At 40.2% G+C, this 24,702-nt stretch overlaps 1 protein-coding gene across 3 annotated transcripts in view; it reads right to left on the bottom strand.

The window, feature by feature from the left end:
• ULK2 (unc-51 like autophagy activating kinase 2) overlaps positions 1 to 24,702 on the bottom strand; it is a 439,206-nt gene that overhangs the window by 179,569 nt on the left and 234,935 nt on the right. For all 3 annotated transcript variants that reach the window (XM_053707357.1, XM_053707358.1, XM_053707359.1), the window contains exon 6: positions 20,024 to 20,197. In XM_053707357.1, coding sequence (XP_053563332.1) covers positions 20,024 to 20,197 — 174 coding nt within the window. The remainder of the gene's footprint in view (positions 1 to 20,023; positions 20,198 to 24,702) is intronic.

The raw sequence follows: 24,702 nt of genomic DNA, 5'->3' as shown, positions 1-24,702 counted from the left end.
TTATAATAAAACAATAAACATACATTTTAGAAGATTTTAAGATTATATAATTCTTCTTACAACAATCCAGATCAAGTACAATGCAAATATTCTGATTCTAGAGCTAGCGGTGAGGACGCCCAACCCCTAGCATCTCTCTGGGGTACTCAGCTCCCATGTAAATTATGTCGTTAGTGCCGTCCACGTCAGGGGTAGGCAGGCCTTTCTAATTTGTTGAGTCCCGTATAGTTTAAACTAGATGTTTTATTAAGATTATATTTTTGTGATAGTATAGTCCTAGTAGGATTCAATCCAAGTGTACCTGTCCATCTCTGATTAGTAAAAGGGGAAAAAAAAAAAAAAGGAAGGAACCCTCCCCCTCCTCTATCACTGTTCCAGCCAAGTTCCTTTAAAGGGATATAAAACCCCAATTTTTTATTTCATGATTCAGATAGAGCATATCATTTTAAACAACTTTCCAATTTACTTCTGTTATCAAATTTGATTTGTTTTCTTGTTATCATTTGTTGAAAAGCTGGGATGTAGGCTCATGAGTGTGTGTCCACAACACTATATGGCAGCAGTTTTGCAACAATGTTATACATTAGCAGGAGCACTAGATGGCAGCACTATTTCCTGTCATGTAGTGCTTCAGGCATGTGCATGCTACCTACCTAGGTATACCTTCAAAAAAGAATAACATGAGAACAAAACGCATTTGATAATATAAGTAAATTGGAAACGTTTTAAAAATTGTATTCTCTATCTGAATAATGAAAGGAAATTTTTGGGTTTACTGTCCCTTTAATTTGTTATCAACACACAAACCCACATTAGATTTGCCACAATGCAATTGTATTCTAGATTTAAACTTCTTTGGACTGGGATTTTTTTTTATCAGATATTTTTTGTTTGTTTAATCTAAAATGCAGATGTATTTTGCATGAAACAAAATGGCTTGACTGTTACTTAAAACATTTATATACACACATAATGCACAGAAACATCAATAAAGCCAGGAATCACTGTCTATTTATCTTTTTTTCAAACTATTGACTTTGTAGTTATTAATCATGTAGCTGACAGTCTTTAATGTATATGTAATAGCTATAAAACTATAATTAGAGAGAAGAAACTGTAGAATACATTGGCATGCTGTTATTATCCATTTTAGTCTGTCCTGTTTTATGCACCATAACGATGCAATGACATTTTCTTGGCTCTCCATAACAGCAACTCACCAAACAATACAGACTATTAAAAAGTACATGAGCAAATTGAAAAACCCCTATTACTCCTACCAAGACTATGTGGACAGATGAGGTAGATGAATTATTCTCCTTGGAAAAATACGGTTACCTTCGCCGTAACAAAGTAGCTACCTTCGCCGTAACAAAGTAGCTACCTTCTCAGACGCAAGATTCATATGGGAAGAGTCATTGCTGAGCCCTGTCACCCCACAAAACACTCACTCCACTACTATTAACCACACCAACACTCCGAGTGCTATTTAATCAGATGCAGGGACAGATATAAATGCCCACCAGGACAGACCCCCCTCGCAAGCAGTGCGTCAGCGTCATTATCAACAGCAGTGGTATCTTTACCATGCAGATTAGTACCAACCCGAAAAGCTATAAAAAACACAAGCAAGATATATTTTTACAAAGTTTATTGTTGTTACTGTCTCATTTTAAGCATCATACATATTAATCAGATTTGCCCATGTAACTTCATGATGCAGGACTTTGTTTCTCACCCATTGTTTGTTAGTTCCTAATGGCGATAACCAAACCGCAAAAACAATGACCATACTATCAACAATAGGTCCAAGAGTGACCAACTCTCCACAGGGGACAACAAAAAGAGGACTGAACTCCGTCTTCAAATACATTTTACTATGCTGAATATGATTTAATATCTGACATGACTTCAAGTTTCATTATATTTTTATAAATCTATCTTGTAATGTCCTCAACAAAAAATAACATAAGAAAAGTACATGAGCAGATAATTTTCCACACCCCTCTTCAATGATATGAAAGCTATATTCTTCCACAGCTCCATTGTTTTTTGTTTTTGTCCTTTAAACAAGGCCTTAAACTTCAACTTTATTGTCATTCAGCCAAAGACTGTTATATTGTTTTGCACCACAATAGAGCTTGTATATTTATAAGTACATCACTTTATGATTATTTTTAGGATTTTGCCATGTGAATAACCCATCTGGGAGGGCCTTATTGTCTTTTGAGTTGACATTTTATATTGTTTTTCTTTTTTAATTTGGGTGCGTTGACATTAAAATTCATTTTTTGGCAAATGTATAACCTGACATCACAAAGCTAACAAAGAGTTTCACACTATCAGCTACAACATAGATGGCCAGCTCAGCTAGTGGCATATGGGCCCCAAATATCCCTCTGCACTAGTTTTTACAGCGCACGTGAAAAAAGAAGAACTAATAATGTGAGCCAAAATTTTTGTGGTCCCAGGGAAAAGCACAAATTAGTCATAAATTATATTAAAGGGACATAATACTCATATGCTAAATCACTTGAAACTGATGCAGTATAACTGTAAAAAGCTGACAGGAAAATCACCTGAGCATCTCTATGTAAAAAATACAGATATTTTACCTCACAATCACCTCAGCTCAGCAGAGTAAGTTCTGTGTAAAAAGTTATACTCCGCTGCTCCCAGTTGCAGGTAAAAAAAAATTAAGAAATGAACAGCAGCCAATCAGCATCAGCAGTGCTGAGGTCATGAACGCTTTTACTGTGATCTCATGAGATTTCACTTAACTCTCATGAGATTTCATTTAAACTTCCTTACACTGAATAGGGAAATCACATGAGAGTGCACAAGGCTCATCCATTCGGCTGTATCGGGACAGACATACTAATATGCTGCTTAGAAATCCTTTACAATGGAATGTGGGTACTGAGGAACTTTTGAGGTAAAAACAGAATTTATGTTTACCTGATAAATTTCTTTCTCCAACGGTGTGTCCGGTCCACGGCGTCATCCTTACTTGTGGGATATTCTCTTCCCCAACAGGAAATGGCAAAGAGCCCAGCAAAGCTGGTCACATGATCCCTCCTAGGCTCCGCCTACCCCAGTCATTCGACCGACGTTAAGGAGGAATATTTGCATAGGAGAAACCATATGGTACCGTGGTGACTGTAGTTAAAGAAAATAAAATATCAGACCTGATTAAAAAAAACCAGGGCGGGCCGTGGACCGGACACACCGTTGGAGAAAGAAATTTATCAGGTAAACATAAATTCTGTTTTCTCCAACATAGGTGTGTCCGGTCCACGGCGTCATCCTTACTTGTGGGAACCAATACCAAAGCTTTAGGACACGGATGAAGGGAGGGAGCAAATCAGGTCACCTAAATGGAAGGCACCACGGCTTGCAAAACCTTTCTCCCAAAAATAGCCTCAGAAGAAGCAAAGGTATCAAACTTGTAAAATTTGGTAAAAGTGTGCAGTGAAGACCAAGTCGCTGCCCTACATATCTGATCAACAGAAGCCTCGTTCTTGAAGGCCCATGTGGAAGCCACAGCCCTAGTGGAATGAGCTGTGATTCTTTCGGGAGGCTGCCGTCCGGCAGTCTCGTAAGCCAATCTGATGATGCTTTTAATCCAAAAAGAGAGAGAGGTAGAAGTTGCTTTTTGACCTCTCCTTTTACCTGAATAAACAACAAACAAGGAAGATGTTTGTCTAAAATCCTTTGTAGCATCTAAATAGAATTTTAGAGCGCGAACAACATCCAAATTGTGCAACAAACGTTCCTTCTTTGAAACTGGTTTTGGACACAGAGAAGGTACGATAATCTCCTGGTTAATGTTTTTGTTAGAAACAACTTTTGGAAGAAAACCAGGTTTAGTACGTAAAACCACCTTATCTGCATGGAACACCAGATAAGGAGGAGAACACTGCAGAGCAGATAATTCTGAGACTCTTCTAGCAGAAGAAATCGCAACTAAAAACAAAACTTTCCAAGATAATAACTTAATATCAACGGAATGTAAGGGTTCAAACGGAACCCCCTGAAGAACTGAAAGAACTAAATTGAGACTCCAAGGAGGAGTCAAAGGCTTGTAAACAGGCTTGATTCTAACCAGAGCCTGAACAAAGGCTTGAACATCTGGCACAGCTGCCAGCTTTTTGTGAAGTAATACCGACAAGGCAGAAATCTGTCCCTTCAGGGAACTTGCAGATAATCCTTTTTCCAATCCTTCTTGAAGGAAGGATAGAATCCTAGGAATCTTAACCTTGTCCCAAGGGAATCCTTTAGATTCACACCAACAGATATATTTTTTCCAAATTTTGTGGTAAATCTTTCTAGTCACAGGCTTTCTGGCCTGAACAAGAGTATCGATCACAGAATCTGAGAATCCTCGCTTCGATAAAATCAAGCGTTCAATCTCCAAGCAGTCAGCTGGAGTGAAACCAGATTCGGATGTTCGAACGGACCCTGAACAAGAAGGTCTCGTCTCAAAGGTAGCTTCCAAGGTGGAGCCGATGACATATTCACCAGATCTGCATACCAAGTCCTGCGTGGCCACGCAGGAGCTATCAAGATCACCGACGCCCTCTCCTGCTTGATCCTGGCTATCAGCCTGGGGATGAGAGGAAATGGCGGGAACACATAAGCTAGTTTGAAGGTCCAAGGTGCTACTAGTGCATCCACTAGAGCCGCCTTGGGATCCCTGGATCTGGCCCCGTAGCAAGGAACTTTGAAGTTCTGACGAGAGGCCATCAGATCCATGTCTGGAATGCCCCACAGGTGAGTGACTTGGGCAAAGATTTCCGGATGGAGTTCCCACTCCCCCGGATGCAATGTCTGACGACTCAGAAAATCCGCTTCCCAATTTTCCACTCCTGGGATGTGGATAGCAGACAGGTGGCAGGAGTGAGACTCCGCCCAAAGAATAATTTTGGTTACTTCTTCCATCGCTAGGGAACTCCTTGTTCCCCCCTGATGGTTGATGTACGCAACAGTCGTCATGTTGTCTGATTGAAACCGTATGAACCTGGTCCTCGCAAGCTGGGGCCAGGCCTGGAGCGCATTGAATATCGCTCTCAGTTCCAGAATATTTATCGGTAGAAGAGATTCTTCCCGAGACCAAAGACCCTGAGCTTTCAGGGATCCCCAGACCGCGCCCCAGCCTATCAGACTGGCGTCGGTCGTGACAATGACCCACTCTGGTCTGTGGAACATCATCCCTTGAGACAGATTGTCCAGGGACAGCCACCAACGGAGTGAGTCTCTGGTCCTCTGATTTACTTGTATCTTCGGAGACAAGTCTGTATAGTCCCCATTCCACTGACTGAGCATGCACAGTTGTAATGGTCTTAGATGAATGCGCGCAAAAGGAACTATGTCCATCGCCGCCACCATCAACCCGATCACTTCCATGCACTGAGCTATGGAAGGAAGAGGAACGGAATGAAGTATCCGACAAGAGTCCAGAAGCTTTGTTTTTCTGGCCTCTGTTAGAAAGATCCTCATTTCTAAGGAGTCTATAATTGTTCCCAAGAAGGGAACCCTTGTTGACGGGGATAGAGAACTCTTTTCCACGTTCACTTTCCAGCCGTGAGATCTGAGAAAGGCCAGGACAATGTCCGTGTGAGCCTTTGCTTGAGGAAGGGACGACGCTTGAATCAGAATGTCGTCCAGGTAAGGTACTACTGCAATGCCCCTTGGTCTTAGCACCGCTAGAAGGGACCCTAGTACCTTTGTGAAAATCCTTGGAGCAGTGGCTAATCCGAAAGGAAGCGCCACGAACTGGTAATGTTTGTCCAGGAATGCAAACCTTAGGAACCGATGATGTTCCTTGTGGATAGGAATATGTAGATACGCATCCTTTAAATCCACCGTGGTCATAAATTGACCTTCCTGGATGGAAGGAAGGATAGTTCGAATGGTTTCCATCTTGAACGATGGGACCTTGAGAAATTTGTTTAAGATCTTGAGATCTAGGATTGGTCTGAACGTTCCCTCTTTTTTGGGAACTATGAACAGATTGGAGTAGAACCCCATCCCTTGTTCTCTTAATGGAACAGGATGAATCACTCCCATTTTTAACAGGTCTTCTACACAATGTAAGAACGCCTGTCTTTTTATGTGGTCTGAAGACAACTGCGACTTGTGGAACCTCCCCCTTGGGGGAAGTCCCTTGAATTCCAGAAGATAACCCTGGGAGACTATTTCTAGCGCCCAAGGATCCAGAACATCTCTTGCCCAAGCCTGAGCGAAGAGAGAGAGTCTGCCCCCCACCAGATCCGGTCCCGGATCGGGGGCCAATATTTCATGCTGTCTTGGTAGCAGTGGCAGGTTTCTTAGCCTGCTTTCCCTTGTTCCAGCCTTGCATTGGTCTCCAAGCTGGCTTGGCCTGAGAAGTATTACCCTCTTGCTTAGAGGACGTAGCACCTTGGGCTGGTCCGTTTTTACGAAAGGGACGAAAATTAGGTCTATTTTTTGCCTTGAAGGGCCGATCCTGAGGAAGGGCGTGGCCCTTACCCCCAGTGATATCAGAGATAATCTCTTTCAAGTCAGGACCAAACAGCGTTTTCCCCTTGAAAGGAATGTTTAGTAGCTTGTTCTTGGAAGACGCATCAGCCGACCAAGATTTCAACCAAAGCGCTCTGCGCGCCACAATAGCAAACCCAGAGTTCTTAGCCGCTAACTTAGCCAATTGCAAAGAGGCGTCTAGAGTGAAAGAATTAGCCAATTTGAGAGCATTGATTCTGTCCATAATCTCCTCATAAGGAGGAGAGTCACTATCGAGCACCTTAAGCAGTTCATCAAACCAGAAATATGCGGCTGTAGTGACAGGGACAATGCATGAAATGGGTTGTAGAAGGTAACCCTGCTGAACAAACATCTTTTTAAGCAAACCTTCTAATTTTTTATCCATAGGATCTTTGAAAGCACAACTATCCTCTATGGGAATAGTGGTGCGTTTGTTTAAAGTAGAAACCGCTCCCTCGACCTTGGGGACTGACTGCCATAAGTCCTTTCTGGGGTCGACCATAGGAAACAATTTTTTAAATATGGGGGGAGGGACGAAAGGAATACCGGGCCTTTCCCATTCTTTATTAACAATGTCCGCCACCCGCTTGGGTATAGGAAAAGCTTCTGGGAGCCCCGGCACCTCTAGGAACTTGTCCATTTTACATAGTTTCTCTGGGATGACTAAATTTTCACAATCATCCAGAGTGGATAATACCTCCTTAAGCAAAATGCGGAGATGTTCCAATTTAAATTTAAATGTAATCACATCAGATTCAGCCTGCTGAGAAATGTTCCCTAAATCAGTAATTTCTCCCTCAGACAAAACCTCCCTGGCCCCCTCAGATTGGGTTAGGGGCCCTTCAGAGATATTAATATCAGCGTCGTCATGCTCTTCAGTAACTAAAACAGAGCAGCCACGCTTACGCTGACAAGGGTTCATTTTGGCTAAAATGTTTTTGACAGAATTATCCATTACAGCCGTTAATTGTTGCATAGTAAGGAGTATTGGCGCGCTAGATGTACTAGGGGCCTCCTGAGTGGGCAAGACTCGTGTAGACGAAGGAGGGAATGATGCAGTACCATGCTTACTCCCCTCACTTGAGGAATCATCTTGGGCATCATTGTCATTATCACATAAATCACATTTATTTAAATGAATAGGAATTCTGGCTTCCCCACATTCAGAACACAGTCTATCTGGTAGTTCAGACATGTTAAACAGGCATAAACTTGATCAGAAAGTACAAAAAAACGTTTTAAAATAAAACCGTTACTGTCACTTTAAATTTTAAACTGAACACACTTTATTACTGCAATTGCGAAAAAACATGAAGGAATTGTTCAAAATTCACCAAATTTTCACCACAGCGTCTTAAAGCCTTGAAAATATTGCACACCAATTTTGGAAGCTTTAACCCTTAAAATAACGGAACCGGAGCCGTTTTAAGCTTTAAACCCCTTTACAGTCCCTGGTATCTGCTTTGCTGAGACCCAACCAAACCCAAAGGGGAATACGATACCAAATGACGCCTTCAGAAGTCTTTTATAAGTATCAGAGCTCCTCTCACATGCGACTGCATGCCATGCCTCTCAAAAACAAGTGCGCAACACCGGCGCGAAAATGAGACTCTGCCTATGCTTTGGGAAAGCCCCTAAAGAATAAGGTGTCTAAAACAGTGCCTGCCGATATTATTAAATCAAAATACCCAGAATAAATGATTCCTCAAGGCTAAATAAGTGTTAATATCAATCGATTTAGCCCAAAAAAAGTCTACAGTTTAAATAAGCCCTTGTGAAGCCCTTATTTACAATCGTAATAAACATGGCTTACCGGATCCCATAGGGAAAATGACAGCTTCCAGCATTACATCGTCTTGTTAGAATGTGTCATACCTCAAGCAGCAAGAGACTGCAAACTGTTCCCCCAACTGAAGTTAATTGCTCTCAACAGTCCTGTGTGGAACAGCCATGGATTTTAGTTACGGTTGCTAAAATCATTTTCCTCATACAAACAGAATTCTTCATCTCTTTTCTGTTTCTGAGTAAATAGTACGTACCAGCACTATTTGAAAATAACAAACTCTTGATTGAATAATGAAAAACTACAGTTAAACACTAAAAAACTCTAAGCCATCTCCGTGGAGATGTTGCCTGTACAACGGCAAAGAGAATGACTGGGGTAGGCGGAGCCTAGGAGGGATCATGTGACCAGCTTTGCTGGGCTCTTTGCCATTTCCTGTTGGGGAAGAGAATATCCCACAAGTAAGGATGACGCCGTGGACCGGACACACCTATGTTGGAGAAATAACTTTCTTTTTTACATAGAGATATTCAGGTGATATTTTCTAGTCAGCTTTTTACTGCTATACTGCATCAGTTTCAAGTGTTTCAACATTTGGGTATTATGGCCCTTTAAGAATTCTAAAATATAGACCTGACTATGTGTTAGCAAACTGTCCATCACTGACCTATAGAACATAGCCTGAAGCCTAGTACTAGATAACAGACAGATGTTTTCAAGGTTTCTTCAACAGCTTTTCTAGTAAGTGGGATTATTGAGTTTAGCTGACACATATTTTTAGAGAATACTTGCTTGGAATGATTTATGATAGTTTAGATTTCAAAAGAAAATAATGAGAGAGTCCCTTGGTTATTTTCTTTTTTTTTTTCCTGCAAGGACCCATTGTGTACTTTTTTGATGTTTTCACGTTACCACGGACAGTCGTGTAATAAGAAAGTTGTGTGCTAATGGTAGCGCGGTCAAGCAAAACTGGTTATTGTGTGGTAGCTATCATTTACGTGCCACTTGTAATCTGGCTCATTGTATATATAGGAGTTTTGCTCAACAGTGATCAGTGGTAATTTGATATTTTCAAAGGTGACATGATATGTGATTGATATTTTTACTCAGGGGTACATTGTGGCCCAGGCTGTTTTAGCAACAGGATTTAGGGACAGAGAACATTTTGAATTGTAGTTATGTTGCCAAACGCCTTTCTACCCCTATATTCTCCAACTGTTTAAATGATTACATTTATTTAAAATTAATTATTGCTTGATGACTAATGGGGGAGCATAATACTCTATGCACCACTATAGCAATGAGTACTATATGAGGGAAATATGAGCTAAACCCGTTGAAGGGGCTTTAGGGGCAGCAGATTTAGATTGGTGCCTAGGGCAGCACAAAAACTAAATACACCACTACTTTTACTATAAAAAGGATCAATCATTTTGCTTGAAGTGTCCTCAATTCCATCCTCTTGTAGTCAGAGACAAGATTTTTGGGTGATCCAGGTTAATGCTACCCTCAGTCTTTCTGTAATGTTATACTTAAGGTAAGACTATAAGCGGTGGTAAGAATAGCATTGTACCCAGCTTAAAGGGACACTGAACCCAAATTTTTTCTTTCATAATTCAGATAGAGCATGCAATTTTAAGCAACTTTATAATTTACTCCTATTATCAATTTTTCTTCATTCTCTTGCTATCTTTATTTGAAAAGCAAGAATGTAAGTTTAGAAGCTGGCCCCTTTTGGTTCACAGCCTGGGTTGTCCTTACTGATTGGACAGCACCCATAAACAAGTGCTGTCCAAGGTTCTGAACCACAAAGTGGCGGCTGGCTCCTTAGCTTAGATGCCTTCTTTTTCAAATAAACATAGCAAGAGAACGAAGAAAAATGTATAATAGGAGTAAATTAGAAAGTTGCTGAAAATTACATGCTGTATCTGTTTCATTACAGAATTTCATTTGTAGACATTTTACATTTTCTTATTATGCGTTTAACTCCTTCAAAACATGTAAACATGTCAGTCATAGCTGTACTTATGGACCCCTCCACCCCATTCTGCTCCAGATGACGATATGATCAGTGATTGGAGCTACCACCAGCTCTATGAGCACTCACAGCAATTCAGGTTCTACGAGCATACATTGAGGTCCATAAGTATTTGGACAGTCACACAATGTTTTGGGTCTGTACACCACCACAATCGATTTTAAACAAATCAATTAAGATGTGATTGAAGTGCAGACTTTCAGCATTTATTCAATGGAATTAACAAAAACAGAATTTATGCTTACCTGATAAATTACTTTCTCCAACGGTGTGTCCGGTCCACGGCGTCATCCTTACTTGTGGGATATTCTCCTCCCCAACAGGAAATGGCAAAGAGCCCAGCAAAGCTGGCCATATAGTCCCTCCCAGGCTCCGCCTACCCCAGTCATTCGACCGACGGACAGGAGGAAATATATATAGGAGAAACCATATGGTAACGTGGTGACTGTAGTTAGAGAAAATAATTCCTCAGACCTGAATAAAAAACCAGGGCGGGCCGTGGACAGGACACACCGTTGGAGAAAGTAATTTATCAGGTAAGCATAAATTCTGTTTTCTCCAACATAGGTGTGTCCGGTCCACGGCGTCATCCTTACTTGTGGGAACCAATACCAAAGCTTTAGGACACGGATGAAGGGAGGGAGCAAATCAGGTCACCTAAACGGAAGGCACCACGGCTTGCAAAACCTTTCTCCCAAAAATAGCCTCCGAAGAAGCAAAAGTATAAAATTTGTAAAATTTGGCAAAAGAGTCGCTGCCTTACATATCTGGTCAACAGGAGCCTCGTTCTTGAAGGCCCATGTGGAAGCCACAGCCCTAGTGGAGTGAGCTGTGATACTTTCAGGAGGCTGCCGTCCGGCAGTCTCAAAAGCCAATCTGATAATGCTTTTAAGCCAAAAGGAAAAGAGAGGTAGAAGTTGCTTTTTTACCTCTCCTTTTACCAGAATAAACAACAAACAAGGAAGATGTTTGTCTGAAATCTTTTGTAGCCTCTAAATAGAATTTTAGAGCACGGACTACGTCCAAATTGTGTAACAAACGTTCCTTCTTTGAAACTGGTTAATATTTTTGTTGGAAACAACCTTCGGAAAAAAACCAGGCTCAGTACGCAAAACCACCTTATCTGCATGGACCAGATAGGGCGGAGAACACTGCAGAGCAGATAACTCAGAAACTCTTCTAGCAGAAGAAATTGCAACCAAAAACAAAACTTTCCACGATAATAACTTAATATCTACGGAATGTAAGGGTTCAAACGGAACCCCTTGAAAAACTGAAAGAACTAGATTAAGACTCCAGGGAGGAGTCAAAGGTCTGTAAACAGGCTTGAATCTAACCAGAGCCTGAACAAACGCTTAAACGTCTGGCACAGCTGCCAGCCTTTTGTGAAGTAAAACAGATAAAGCAGAGATCTGTCCCTTCAGAGAACTTGCAGAAAATCCTTTCTCCAAACCTTCTTGTAGAAAGGAAAGAATCTTAGGAATTTTTATCTTGTTCCATGGGAATCCTTAGATTCACACCAACAGATATATATTTTCCATATTTTATGGTAAATTTTTCTAGTTACAGGCTTTCTAGCCTGAATAAGAGTATCTATTACAGAATCTGAAAACCCACGCTTTGAAAGAATCAAGCGTTCAATCTCCAAGCAGTCAGTTGGAGGGAAACCAGATTCGGATGTTCGAATGGACCTTGAACAAGAAGGTCCTGTCTCAAAGGTAGCTTCCATGGTGGAGCCGATGACATATTCACCAGGTCTGCATACCAAGTCCTGCGTGGCCACGCAGGAACCATCAAGATCACCGAAGCCCTCTCCTGATTGATCCTGGCTACCAGCCTGGGAATGAGAGGAAACGGTGGGAATACATAAGCTAGGTTGAAGATCCAAAGTGCTACTATTGTATCCACTAGAGTCGCCTTGGGATCCCTGGATTTGGACCCGAAACAAGGGATCTTGAAGTTCTGACGAGAGGCCATCAGATCCATGTCTGGAATGCCCCATAATTGAGTTATTTGGGCAAAGATTTCCGGATGGAGTTCCCACTCCCCCGGATGCTCCTCCATCACCAGGGAACTCCTTGTTCCCCCCTGATGGTTGATATATGCAACAGTCGTCAAGTTGTCTGATTGACACCTTATGAATTTGGCCTTTGCTAGTCGAGGCCAAGCCTTGAGAGCATTGAATATCGCTCTCAGTTCCAGAATGTTTATCTGGAGAAGAGAGTCTTCCCGAGACCATAGACCCTGAGCTTTCAGGGGTTCCCAGACCGCGCCCCAGTCCACCAGACTGGCGTCGGTCGTGACAATGACCCACTCTGGTCTGCGGAAGCTCATTCCCTGTGACAGGTTGTCCAGGGTCAGCCACCAACGGAGTGAATCTCTGGTCCTTTGATCTACTTGGATCGTCGGAGACAAGTCTGTATAATCCCCATTCCACTGTCTGAGCATGCACAGTTGTAATGGTCTTAGATAAATTCGTGCAAAAGGAACTATGTCCATTGCCGCAACCATCAAACCTATTACTTCCATGCACTGCACTATGGAAGGAAGAAGAACAGAATGAAGTACCTGACAAGAGCTTAGAAGTTTGATTTTCTGGCCTCTGTCAGAAAAATCTTCATTTCTAAGGAAACTATTATTGTTCCCAAGAAGGGAACTCTTGTTGACGGGGACAGAGAACTTTTTTCTATGTTCACTTACCACCTGTGAGATCTGAGAAAGGCTAGGACAATGTCCGTATGAGCCCTTGCTTTTGACAGAGACGACACTTGAATCAGGATGTCGTCCAAGTAAGGTACTACTGCAATGCCCCTTGGTCTTAGCACCGCTAGAAGGGACCCTAGTACCTTTGTGAAAATCCTTGGAGCAGTGGCTAATCCGAATGGAAGTGCCACAAACTGGTAAAGCTTGTCCAGAAAGGCGAACCTTAGGAACCGAAGATGTTCCTTGTGGATAGGAATATGTAGGTACGCATCCTTTGAATCCACCGTGGTCATGAATTGACCTTCCTGGATGGTAGGAAGGATCGTTCGAATGGTTTCCATTTTGAACGATGAAACCCTTAGAAACTTGTTTAGAATCTTGAGATCTAAAATTGGTCTGAATGTTCCCTCTTTTTTGGGAACTATGAACAGGTTGGAGTAAAACCCCATCCCTTTTTCTCCTAATGGAACAGGATGAATCACTCCCATTCTTGACAGGTCTTCTACACAATGTAAGAATGCCTGTCTTTTTATTTGGTTCGAAGATAATTGAGACCTGTGGAACTTTCCCCTTGGGGGTAGTTCCCTGAATTCCAGGAGATAACCTTGAGAAACTATTTCTAGCACCCAAGGATCCTGAATATCTCTTGCCCAAGCCTGAGCAAAGAGAGAAAGTCTGCCCCCCACCAGATCCGGTCCCGGATCGGGGGCCAACACTTCATGCTGTTTTGGTAGCAGTGGCAGGTTTCTTGGCCTGCTTATCCTTGTTCCAGCCTTGCATCGGTCTCCAGGCTGGCTTGGTTTAAGAAGTATTACCCTCTTACTTAGAGGGTGTAGAATTTGAGGCTGGTCCGTTTCTGCGAAAGGGACGAAAATTTGGCTTATTTTTAGCCTTAAAAGACCTATCCTGAGGAAGGGCGTGGCCCTTTCCCCCAGTGATGTCTGAAATAATCTCTTTCAAGTCAGGGCCAAACAGTGTTTTACCCTTGAAAGGGATGTTAAGCAATTTGGTCTTGGAGGACACATCCGCTGACCAAGACTTTAGCCAAAGCGCTCTGCGCGCCACGATAGCAAACCCTGAATTATTCGCCGCTAATCTAGCTAATTGCAAAGCGGCATCTAAAATAAAAGAGTTAGCCAATTTAAGTGCTTGAACTCTGTCCATAACCTCCTCATACGAAGATTCTTTATTGAGCGACTTTTCTAGTTCTTCGAACCAGAAACACGCTGCCGTAGTGACAGGAACAATGCATGAAATTGGTTGTAGAAGGTAACCTTGCTGAACAAACATCTTTTTAAGCAAACCCTCTAACTTTTTATCCATAGGACCTTGAAAACGCAACTATCTTCTATAGGAATAGTAGTGCGTTTGTTTAGAGTAGAAACCGCCCCCTCGACCTTGGGGACTGTCTGCCATAAGTCCTTTCTGGGGTCGACTATAGGAAATAATTTCTTAAATATAGGGGGAGGAACAAAAGGTATGCCGGGCCTTTCCCACTCCTTATTTACTATGTCCGCCACCCGCTTGGGTATAGGAAAAGCATCAGGGGACACCGGAACCTCTAGGAACTTGTCCATCTTACATAATTTCTTTGGAATGACCAAATTGTCACAATCATCCAGAGTAGATAATACCTCCTTAAGTAGTGCGTGGAGATGTTCTAATTTAAATTTAAATGTTACAACATCAGGTTCAGCTTGTTGAGAAATTTTCCCTGAATCTGAAATTTCTCCCTCAGACAAAACCTCCCTCCTGGCCCCTTCAGATTGGTGTGAGGGCATGTCAGAACAGTTATCATCAGCGTCCTCTTGCTCTTCAGTGTTCAAAACAGAGCAATCGCGCTTTCTCTGATAAGTAGGCATTTTGGATAAAATGTTTGCAATAGAATTATCCATTACAGCCGTTAATTGTTGCATGGTAATAAGTATTGGCGCACTAGATGTACTAGGGGCCTCTTGTGTGGGCAAAACTGGTGTAGACACAGAAGGGGATGATGCAGTACCATGCTTACTCCCCTCCTTTGAGGAATCATCATGGGCAATATCATTATCTATGGCATTATTGTCCCTACTTTGTTTGGACACTATGACACAATTATCACATATATTTAAATGGGGAGAAACCTTGGCTTTCATACATATAGAACATCGTTATCTGATGGTTCAGACATGTTAAACAGGCTTAAACTTGTCAACAAAGCACAAAAAACGTTTTACAATAAAACCGTTACTTTATTACTGAATATGTGAAAAAGTATGAAGGAATTGTTCAAAATTCACCAAAATTTCACCACAGTATCTTAAAGCCTTAAAAGTATTGCACACCAAATTTGAAAGCTTTAACCCTTAAAATAACGGAACCGGAGCCGTTTTTACATTTAACCCCTATACAGTCCCAGGTATCTGCTTTGCTGAGACCCAACCAAGCCCAGAGGGGAATATGATACCAAATGACGCCTTCTATAAGCTTTTTCAGTGGTTCTTAGCTCCTCACACATGCATCTGCATGCCTTGCTTTCCAAAAACAACTGCGCATTAGTGGCGCGAAAATGAGGCTCTGCCTATGACTAGAAAAGGCCCCCAGTGAAAAAGGTGTCCAATACAGTGCCTGCCGTTTTATTAAAACAATCCCCAAGATTATAATAACTATTAATAGTTATAATCTGCCAAATATGCTTAGTAAAGTAATCGTTTTAGCCCAGAAAAATGTCTACCAGTTTTTTAAGCCCTAATGAAGCCCTTTATTCTTATACTAAACTAAGAAAATGGCTTACCGGTTCCCATAGGGAAAATGACAGCTTCCAGCATTACCAAGTCTTGTTAGAAATGTGTCATACCTCAAGCAGCAAAAGTCTGCTCACTGTTTCCCCCAACTGAAGTTAATTCATCTCAACAGTCCTGTGTGGAAACAGCCATCGATTTTAGTAACGGTTGCTAAAATCATTTTCCTCTTACAAACAGAAATCTTCATCTCTTTTCTGTTTCAGAGTAAATAGTACATACCAGCACTATTTTAAAATAACAAACTCTTGATTGAAGAATAAAACTACATTTAAACACCAAAAAAAAAACTCTTAGCCATCTCCGTGGAGATGTTGCCTGTGCAACGGCAAAGAGAATGACTGGGGTAGGCGGAGCCTGGGAGGGACTATATGGCCAGCTTTGCTGGGCTCTTTGCCATTTCCTGTTGGGGAGGAGAATATCCCACAAGTAAGGATGACGCCGTGGACCGGACACACCTATGTTGGAGAAAATATCTTATTAACAGTTAAAAATTAAAGCAACTTGCAAATATAGCCCCCCATTTTCAGGGGCTCGGAAGTAATTGGACAAAATAACATAATCATAAATATAATCTGTAATCCATGGACATCACCATGTTTTGTGTTTCCACCCTAGTGATGCTTTACTTGGCCTATACTGCAGATGTCTTAAGTTGCTGCTTGTTTGTAGGTCTTTCAGCCTTCATGTTTTTGTCTTCAGCAAGTGAAATTCATGTTCAATTGGTTTGAGGTCTAGTTCTGGATTTAAAGGGATACTAAACCCAATTTTTTTCTTTCATGATTCAGATAGAGCATGAGATTTTAAGCACCTTTCTAATTTACTCCTATTTTCAATTTTTCTTTGTTCTCATGCTATCTTGATTTGAAAAAGCAGTACTGTAAGCTTTAGAGCCAGACCATTTTTTGTTCAGCACATGGGTAGCACTTGCTGATTTGTGGCTAAATGTAGCAAACCAATCAGCAGCTCTACCAAGGTGCTGAGCTAAAAAATGGGCCGGCTCCTAACCTTTTATTACTGCTTTTTCAAATCAAGATAACATGATAACAAAGAAAAATTGATAATAGGAGTAAATTAGAAAGTTGCTTAAAATTGCATGCTCTATCTGAATCATGAAAGAAAAAACGGGGGTTTAGTATCCCTTTAAGCTTATATATCCAGTGTTATGGTATAACCCGGATACCAAGGGTTAATACCTGATGAAAGATGCCCTGAATGTGGGATCAGCAACACACACAAACCCAGCTATTTCCCCCCAAACATGAGACCAGGCTCCATATTGAAGGTAAAAACAGAATGTACTTTATTGAGGGCTATATGCCCAGTATTTTTGCAGGTCTGAGACCAGATGGGGGGTTGGAAGAGTATTTTACATTAGATAGAGGGAAGACGCCCTTTGACATGATACAAAAAAATTACATTACTTAACCAAATAAACAATTTAAACACAAGAAAACAATTGAGTCCTTCTTATCACTTGGAAGTCTGCTCTGGAGGTGATTAAACAAAGAATGTGAATGCTTATCACTAAAACTTAATTACAGTAAACAATAGCTGCTGCCAGGACCATGTTTCCTGTCTAGAGTGGAGCTCCACTCTGCAGATAGACTACTTTGCTCCAGTCTGCAGCTAGACTACTTTGCAATATTGAACTGATTTTTGTTCCCCTCCCATTTACTTCCTGTGCAGCTGTTGCTGGCTGCTAGCCCACCTGGTTTGGGCATTTCTCCTAAGGCAGATACTACGAGAGTGAGTAATACTGCAAGAGGGGTCATAGCTGCAAGGCATTTGCATATTATATACGGCATCAAGGATTTCACTTTCATCACAAGAGAGCAGCCACCTGGACAGCTGTTAATGTTCCAGAAAGCCGTTGTAGCACTTCTCAAGTGCCTTACTTCTTGTAAGTACGATTAATGTGTGGGGAGTGAACAACTTTCAATACAGATTCACACTATGTTGGCGCCTTCTTTTCTTTTGTGTTCTATACAAAGCACCGAACAGGTTGTGAGTAGTCCCGTGAGTTGAACCGGGCACTCTGAGGATAGTTCGTGGCTGGAGGCCGTGTGGTAGAGCGGTGTGCCGGGGGTTGGTAACTGGTAGCTGCTGGGGTGACTGTGGGTTGGTACTCCATTCTGGCAGGGGGCTGAGTGGTAACAGTGTCCAGTTTGCGGGTATCCGTATACTCATCTGCCAAGCGAGCAGCTTCATGCAGGGTGGATGGTTTATGGTCCCGAACCCACTCTCGAACTCCTGCGGGTAACTTGTCGAAGCAATGTTCCAACAGGAATAGCTGCAGCACCTCTACCCCAGATATGGCTTGGCACCCCGCCATCCAGTGAGCTGCTGTGCGGTGCACCTTACATGCCCACTCGACGTAGGAATCTCCAGCTAGTTTAAGAGTGTCTCTGAACCGTCTCCTGTATGCCTCTGGTGTAACCGCATACCTGGAGAGCAGAGCCTCTTTTACAGCATTATAATCCCCGACTTCCTCATCTGGAATGGCCCGAAAAGCCTCGCTGGCCCGGCCGGATAATTTTCCGGATAATATCATGACCCAGTCCTCTGCGGGTACCTTGTGTAGTGCACATTGCCTCTCAAAATCCGCAAGGTACCCATCAATCTCTCCTTCTGTTTCCAGGAAGTTTTTAAAAGCTGCAAAATTTACTTTTCTCTTTTCCACTGGGGTTGCTGTGACTTGGGCTGCTGCAGCGCCGCTTTGGTGAAGTAGGTTGGCCTCCACAACTGCTAGGACCCGGTCGATAATTTCGGCAGATGGGTTGGGGCCATAATGTGCCAGTCTTATTTTAACCGCCCGATCAAAGCTTGCTTCTTCGGGGGTTTTGTCTGATATGCTGGGCCCATTGGTTCCTTCGGTCCCTGGTACTCCTTCCATCTTGGTCAGTATTGTAATAATCCCCCTCTTCCTGAGGTTACTGGCTTGTGTAGTTGCTCTTCTGGGCGATGAGGATCATCCCGTCGCTTGCCACCAATTGTTATGGTATAACCCGGATACCAAGGGTTAATACCTGATGAAAGATGCCCTGAATGTGGGATCAGCAACACACACAAACCCAGCTATTTCCCCCCAAACATGAGACCAGGCTCCACATTGAAGGTAAAAACAGAATGTACTTTATTGAGGGCTATATGCCCAGTATTTATGCAGGTCTGAGACCAGATGGGGGTTGGAAGAGTATTTTACATTAGATAGAAGGAAGACGCCCTTTGACATGATACAATAGAATTACATTACTTAACCAAATAAACAATTTAAACACAAGAAAACAATTGAGTCCTTCTTATCACTTGGAAGTCTGCTCTGGAGGTGATTAAACAAACAATGTGAATGCTTATCACTAAAACTTAATTACAGTAAACAATAGCTGCTGCCAGGACCTGTCTTTTAGAAAATAGTTTCTCAAAGCTGAACCAAGTTAACCCTTCCAGTACTGACAGAGGAGTCTGTCACATCCAGTATAGTTCTTTTTTGTCTTTTTTGTAATACCCCACCTAAAGGGGGTAATTGGTATAAAATTCTTGACAAAAAAGAACTATACTTCATATTAAAAGTTCACAGCAACAACTTCCAAAAGCAGATTCCACATTTGGAATTAACTCTAGACCATTTAACTTCTTAACTGTTAATAAAATAATGAGGGAACAGCCCACACCTGGCCATGAAACAGCTTCTCAGTCAATTTTTCAGTAACTTTTGGTCCCTTGACAAGGAGGAGACTGCATATAAAAAGTGCTGTACTTACTATACCATTCATACACTTTTGATATAAATACCCTAAAATTAGATTTGACAATCTGCATTTTATGATCTAATACATTATATAACTTCAACTCCAATCTTTTTTTTCTAACATACCTAACTGTATGTGCATATGTTCACCACCCATGCAGAGTACAATGTGTTACCTATGAAGTGACAGCTTTTACTAGTAGTTATTTTAGCCAGTATAAGTGTATAGCAAATATGATTCTATGTAAAACTGAAATTCACTTCTGCATATTTTTGACTACCATGTCCACTTAAAAAAATGAAACAGATTGTTTATGTGAATTTAAGTGCACAAACGATTAATATTCGTATACAATACTGTGTAACATTTGAGGCAAAAAGACTAAAACTAACTCTGTCACAACTTGCAATCATTATAACATCCTCTTAAACACTCTTCAGCTTACCAATTTTGATCCGGATGCCACTGAAAGCAGATTTCTTCCGAGAAGAATAAGACAGGAGGATATTCTGTGGTTTCAGGTCCCTGTGGATTATGCCCTTGCTGTGCAGAACTCGCATCGCAGCAGCAATCTGCTGCAAAAACACACGGATGGTGTCTTCACTTAATGTTCCTTTGGCTGCACATGCAAAATTAGAAATGCAAATATTAGTTTTTAAATTAAAACAACTTCAGTATGGAACATAAATAAAATAAAAACAAAAAAAAAACAACTTCAGTAATTATATCTTGTTCGTGTTTGTGAATAAGACAGATGACTGATATTTTGAATGTATTTTCTAGTGGAATCTGTAGACTTTAAACACATATAATTGTATAGGACAGGTATGACTTTAAAATAATATTGTACTCAAAAACTTTATTTGTTCTATTTACAAGAGAATGTTTAATAATGTTCATTATTTTTTTTTTTAATGAATGTTCATTTGCTGAATACATCAATCTGTTTTCTGTGGGGTTTGTCCAACCAGCCAGTGAAGAGTAGAGTCACAGGACATGCACTTGCTATTATTTTCAATTTAAACAGCTTTTACCTAAACTTTTTCATGTTTAAGTTCTGCACTCTCATATACATGAAATAAACATTTTGAGCAACATTTTGGGTCAAATTCTCTAAAGCTCTCTGGTCTGGTGAGATTATCTACAATATATAATTAGTACTGCGAGGTACAGCAAAGTATTTTAAAAATTTTAACTTGAGAGCTGGCTGTTAATCTCACTATGCAGGATTCTGGATGCCAATGAGAAACACATACATTATGATAAAATATCTAAAAAAGATCCCAAACGTTTTGCATGATGTCTCTCCATTTCTGCGACTTTTTGGTCATCTGGCCCTATGTCCCTTTATTTATTGCTATATTGTAAAGCAAGTGTAAAAACTAAAAATATTTGACTTTTAAATATTGTTTTTATCAATGAACCATACAATTTTAAGAGCTAAGAAAGGAGACTGAGATTGATATAGCTAAAATAATCCTAAACTTTTAGGAGCCAATGCCAACGTCTAGCCCTTATTAAATCCCTCCTTTATGTATGGAGATCACTGTATATATTCACGCATCTTTTAGGCTCACAAGTCTAAGTCCATCTAAAATACAAGACAAATTAAAATTGAGTGCTTTGTTGAATTCTGATGTTTGTCCGATTCCAATCTTTAAAGCAAAACTGTGTTTACAGCCAACAGTGTTTTCATGATGCAACAGCAAAAAAAAATAGTTGACTGGATTAAATATATGAAGAATAAAGTGAAAAAGTCTCATATTGAAAGCTTTATTGTCTGCAAACAAACGACACATTTCTATAACCGTAAGAGATGCTAAAAATTTCTAAATTGTTATCTTCATCTATGACAGTATAACACACTCTTGTGAGAAGACACCATTAAATAAATAAATAAATAAATAAATAAATAAATAAATAACATTTTTGATTGCTAAATAATTTATTTGTATTTTGTTTCTTCAATTACGTTAATTAGATAAACCGATAAGAAGAGTGGAAGGGCTAATAAGATGGTGAGGAAGACAAATAAGACATTTTAAAGGGGGAAAAGCAATATTATTATATATTCTTTTAAGGTCATCTTATTTTTGTTAATTTGGTGGTTACATGTTAGGGGGACTATTTGTGGGTAGGGTGTTTCATGGAATGAGGTGTTAATAGAGGGGGTTGTGTCTAATCACAGCGTGCCCAATCACACCGTTAAACTAAATGTAGTGTGCTCCAGCATTGGGTAAAGTTGTCGGCTGCTTCAGCCAGCACAGGAGCACTATTTAGTTCAACAATGCAATCAGGTGCAATTTGATTAGACAGTAAGCCCATGACGAGGTATTGAGAGAAAAAAACAGCAGAGCAGAAGAGAACGGCAGGTAGGTAACGTAGGTTAACATTTAGGAGGTTAAATATTTAAATTTGCTTTACTTTTTCACAGATACCACTAGCACATAGTGCAGAATTATGTAACATGAATTCCTATGTTTACTGTCCCTTTAAAGGAAACCAATCCACCTAAAATCAGCATACAGAACTAGACTTTAGATTACAGTGCCCTTCAATGCTCTCTAAACTAAGTATCATGGCATTTAAAGAGACATTGAATGTGAAAGACACCACAGTGCCATCCTCTGCATTATTCACTTTGGCTTACAAAAAACTGGGATACATTCTATGGCAAAATGCCAGAGCTCTGGTTTGCCGTTATGGTCAAAATACCTTTATCAATAAAAGTAAATCATGTCAGACACTACAAAAATAAATAAATAACAAAATCCACTAAAAAACGTAAACCAGCTGTAGTGCTACAGAAAATGTATTTATAGAAATCTATCCCACTGGAAATTGTTAAGTAAAATCACAGTGGTTGGCTTTTGCAAAAATAAGTAAATCAGAAATAATTGATTGCAGAAAGTGTAAAAACAGCTAAATGTGGATTCCAGACCTACAGTGTTTACTGACTGAAAAAAATAAAGTTCTGTTGACTCTAATCTGTTAGACTTGAAAACTTTGGATATTTTTTGTTTCTCTCTTAAATGGTATCCCAATCCTATTGAAGCAAGGCTTTTTAAAAATATGAATTCCCTACATCTATAAAGGGTAAACATAAAAAAATGTATAAGGAAAAAAACTTTCTACTGCTTTTTCTATATAAGGTGACAATGCAAAAAGAAAACCTGGTCAATATCTGCTAAGTTAATCACAGCTTTATCATTTGTTGTAATATTATTACCATTTCCATCAAGTCCAAACAATTAATTGCAATCATAAAAGAACCTTCAGCTGCTCACATTGTTTTATGTGTATTTATTTCATAGTCTAGAAGTGTGATATGGTCAATATATTTAACATTTTATTAAAGTGGGGATATCATTGTGATTATTAAAATGTGTATCAAGCATGTGCAAAATCTTACACACTGACATAAGACAAAATATAGGGTTAATGCCGCTGAATTAGATAACTCCAAAAATGAAGCAAAAACCTGCGTGGACTTCATGGGATTGGAAGGCGTCTCAGTGTAAAGTGTTGAGACAATATTGTAAACTATTTTCAAAACAGGTTTTCTTATAAATTAGAAAGGCTTTGAATATGAAAACACAACAAAAACATATTCAAATAGCTCTTGTAAGAAAACTAAGATTCCTGATGTTACTTCAAAATTGTGATTGTTTTTGTTTAAAGGGGCACAGTGATCCAAATTGCACATCAGTTTTGAAAGGAATTTTGCAATCTACTTGCACATTTCTAGTAAAAGCTATTGTTGTTTCAGCTGGTGACGTTATCATTAAAACAGTGATTTTACTAAATTATTTTTTTTTTCTTTTTTTTGCTAATACGACTAAACTGCAAAAAATGCATTAAATCAAGAATGAAATGCATTCATGTCCCTTTAAATATTAATAGCCCTATTTGTACATTTTTGGTCATCTTTTTGAACTTTGGACACAATGCAGCAAGAGATAGCTGTGCTATTCTGGGGAATAGAGCTATGTGTGCACACTAATCCAATGATTTTTTTAATGTACCCGGCCTCCTACGTATGTCTACCAAAATTTTAATTGGAGCTCCAAAATGATAGTTATCACTGGTGTAGCATAACAAATAAATATGATAATTGCCCACAAAACCATTGGCTATAAGAATACTGTAATTGGCTATGGGCACTTCGATGAAGCAGAAAAGGGTATTCTACAAATAACAAGTGACTTTCCCTGTATTTGTGTAATTTTTCTGCACTGCACCACTATTAGAGCTGTTTGCTACTCCTGTCTGGAATTTATATATCTATTTTTCACAATTGTTGACTTCTTTTGTGCAGTATTAGACCCACACTGGCGCTGCCAGCTCAAGCTCAGTGTAGCTGGGTTATACAAGGACAGCCTGCTTGGCTCTGATAATTATTTAAAGGACTATCACTCTCAGAACACCAGGGTCATTCTATTACATGCAGAGTAGAAAATGCCAACAGTAACATAATAAAATACATTTAGCATCACAGTAGTGAGGTTGATAAAGAATAAAGACAAAATAAGTGTAAATGTTTAATCTTACAGTTAGTGAGTTAGCTACAGGGTATTCTACAACTGTCTCATATGTACAGCAAACACTAATATAACAGCTGAAGATAGGATTTATTTAAATGAATGACAAAGATATGAATATCTATTTTATTTCTGCTATTTTGAATAATATATGTATTTTTTGCTTAATCTTTCATCTTTCGCGGCAGTGCTGTTATGTTATAATACCTGTAGGGTTGCCATCTGTCCTTCACTAAAATACTGGCTGACAGGGCACAGGTGATAGGTGAGGTCACACAATAACCCCCTCACTAACACTCTACTTTAGGCCCTAGGTCCCACCATGGCTACACATACACATAGTGGAGTGTTACCACCTCCTTGGCTGCTATAATGAATAAAGCAGTATATGGGCAGTGTCACCCCTCACAAAATGTGTAACAGATTTATCTTTTCTTACCCTGCTGGCTTATTTCTAGTAGTGCACCACTTTTCTGTTATATTCTTTACAGCTATTTAACTATGTGGTATTTTTTAATTGTTTTTGAAACAGACATATGTGATCAGGCCTGCTCCTTGGGCAGGGCAAGAGGTGCACCTTCCC

Source organism: Bombina bombina, chromosome 3 (assembly GCF_027579735.1).
Source record: "Bombina bombina isolate aBomBom1 chromosome 3, aBomBom1.pri, whole genome shotgun sequence".
Classification (NCBI taxonomy): Eukaryota; Metazoa; Chordata; class Amphibia; order Anura; family Bombinatoridae; genus Bombina; species Bombina bombina.
The sequence above is the reverse complement of the archived record's forward strand: the minus strand, read 5'-3'. Positions and strand labels throughout refer to the sequence as shown.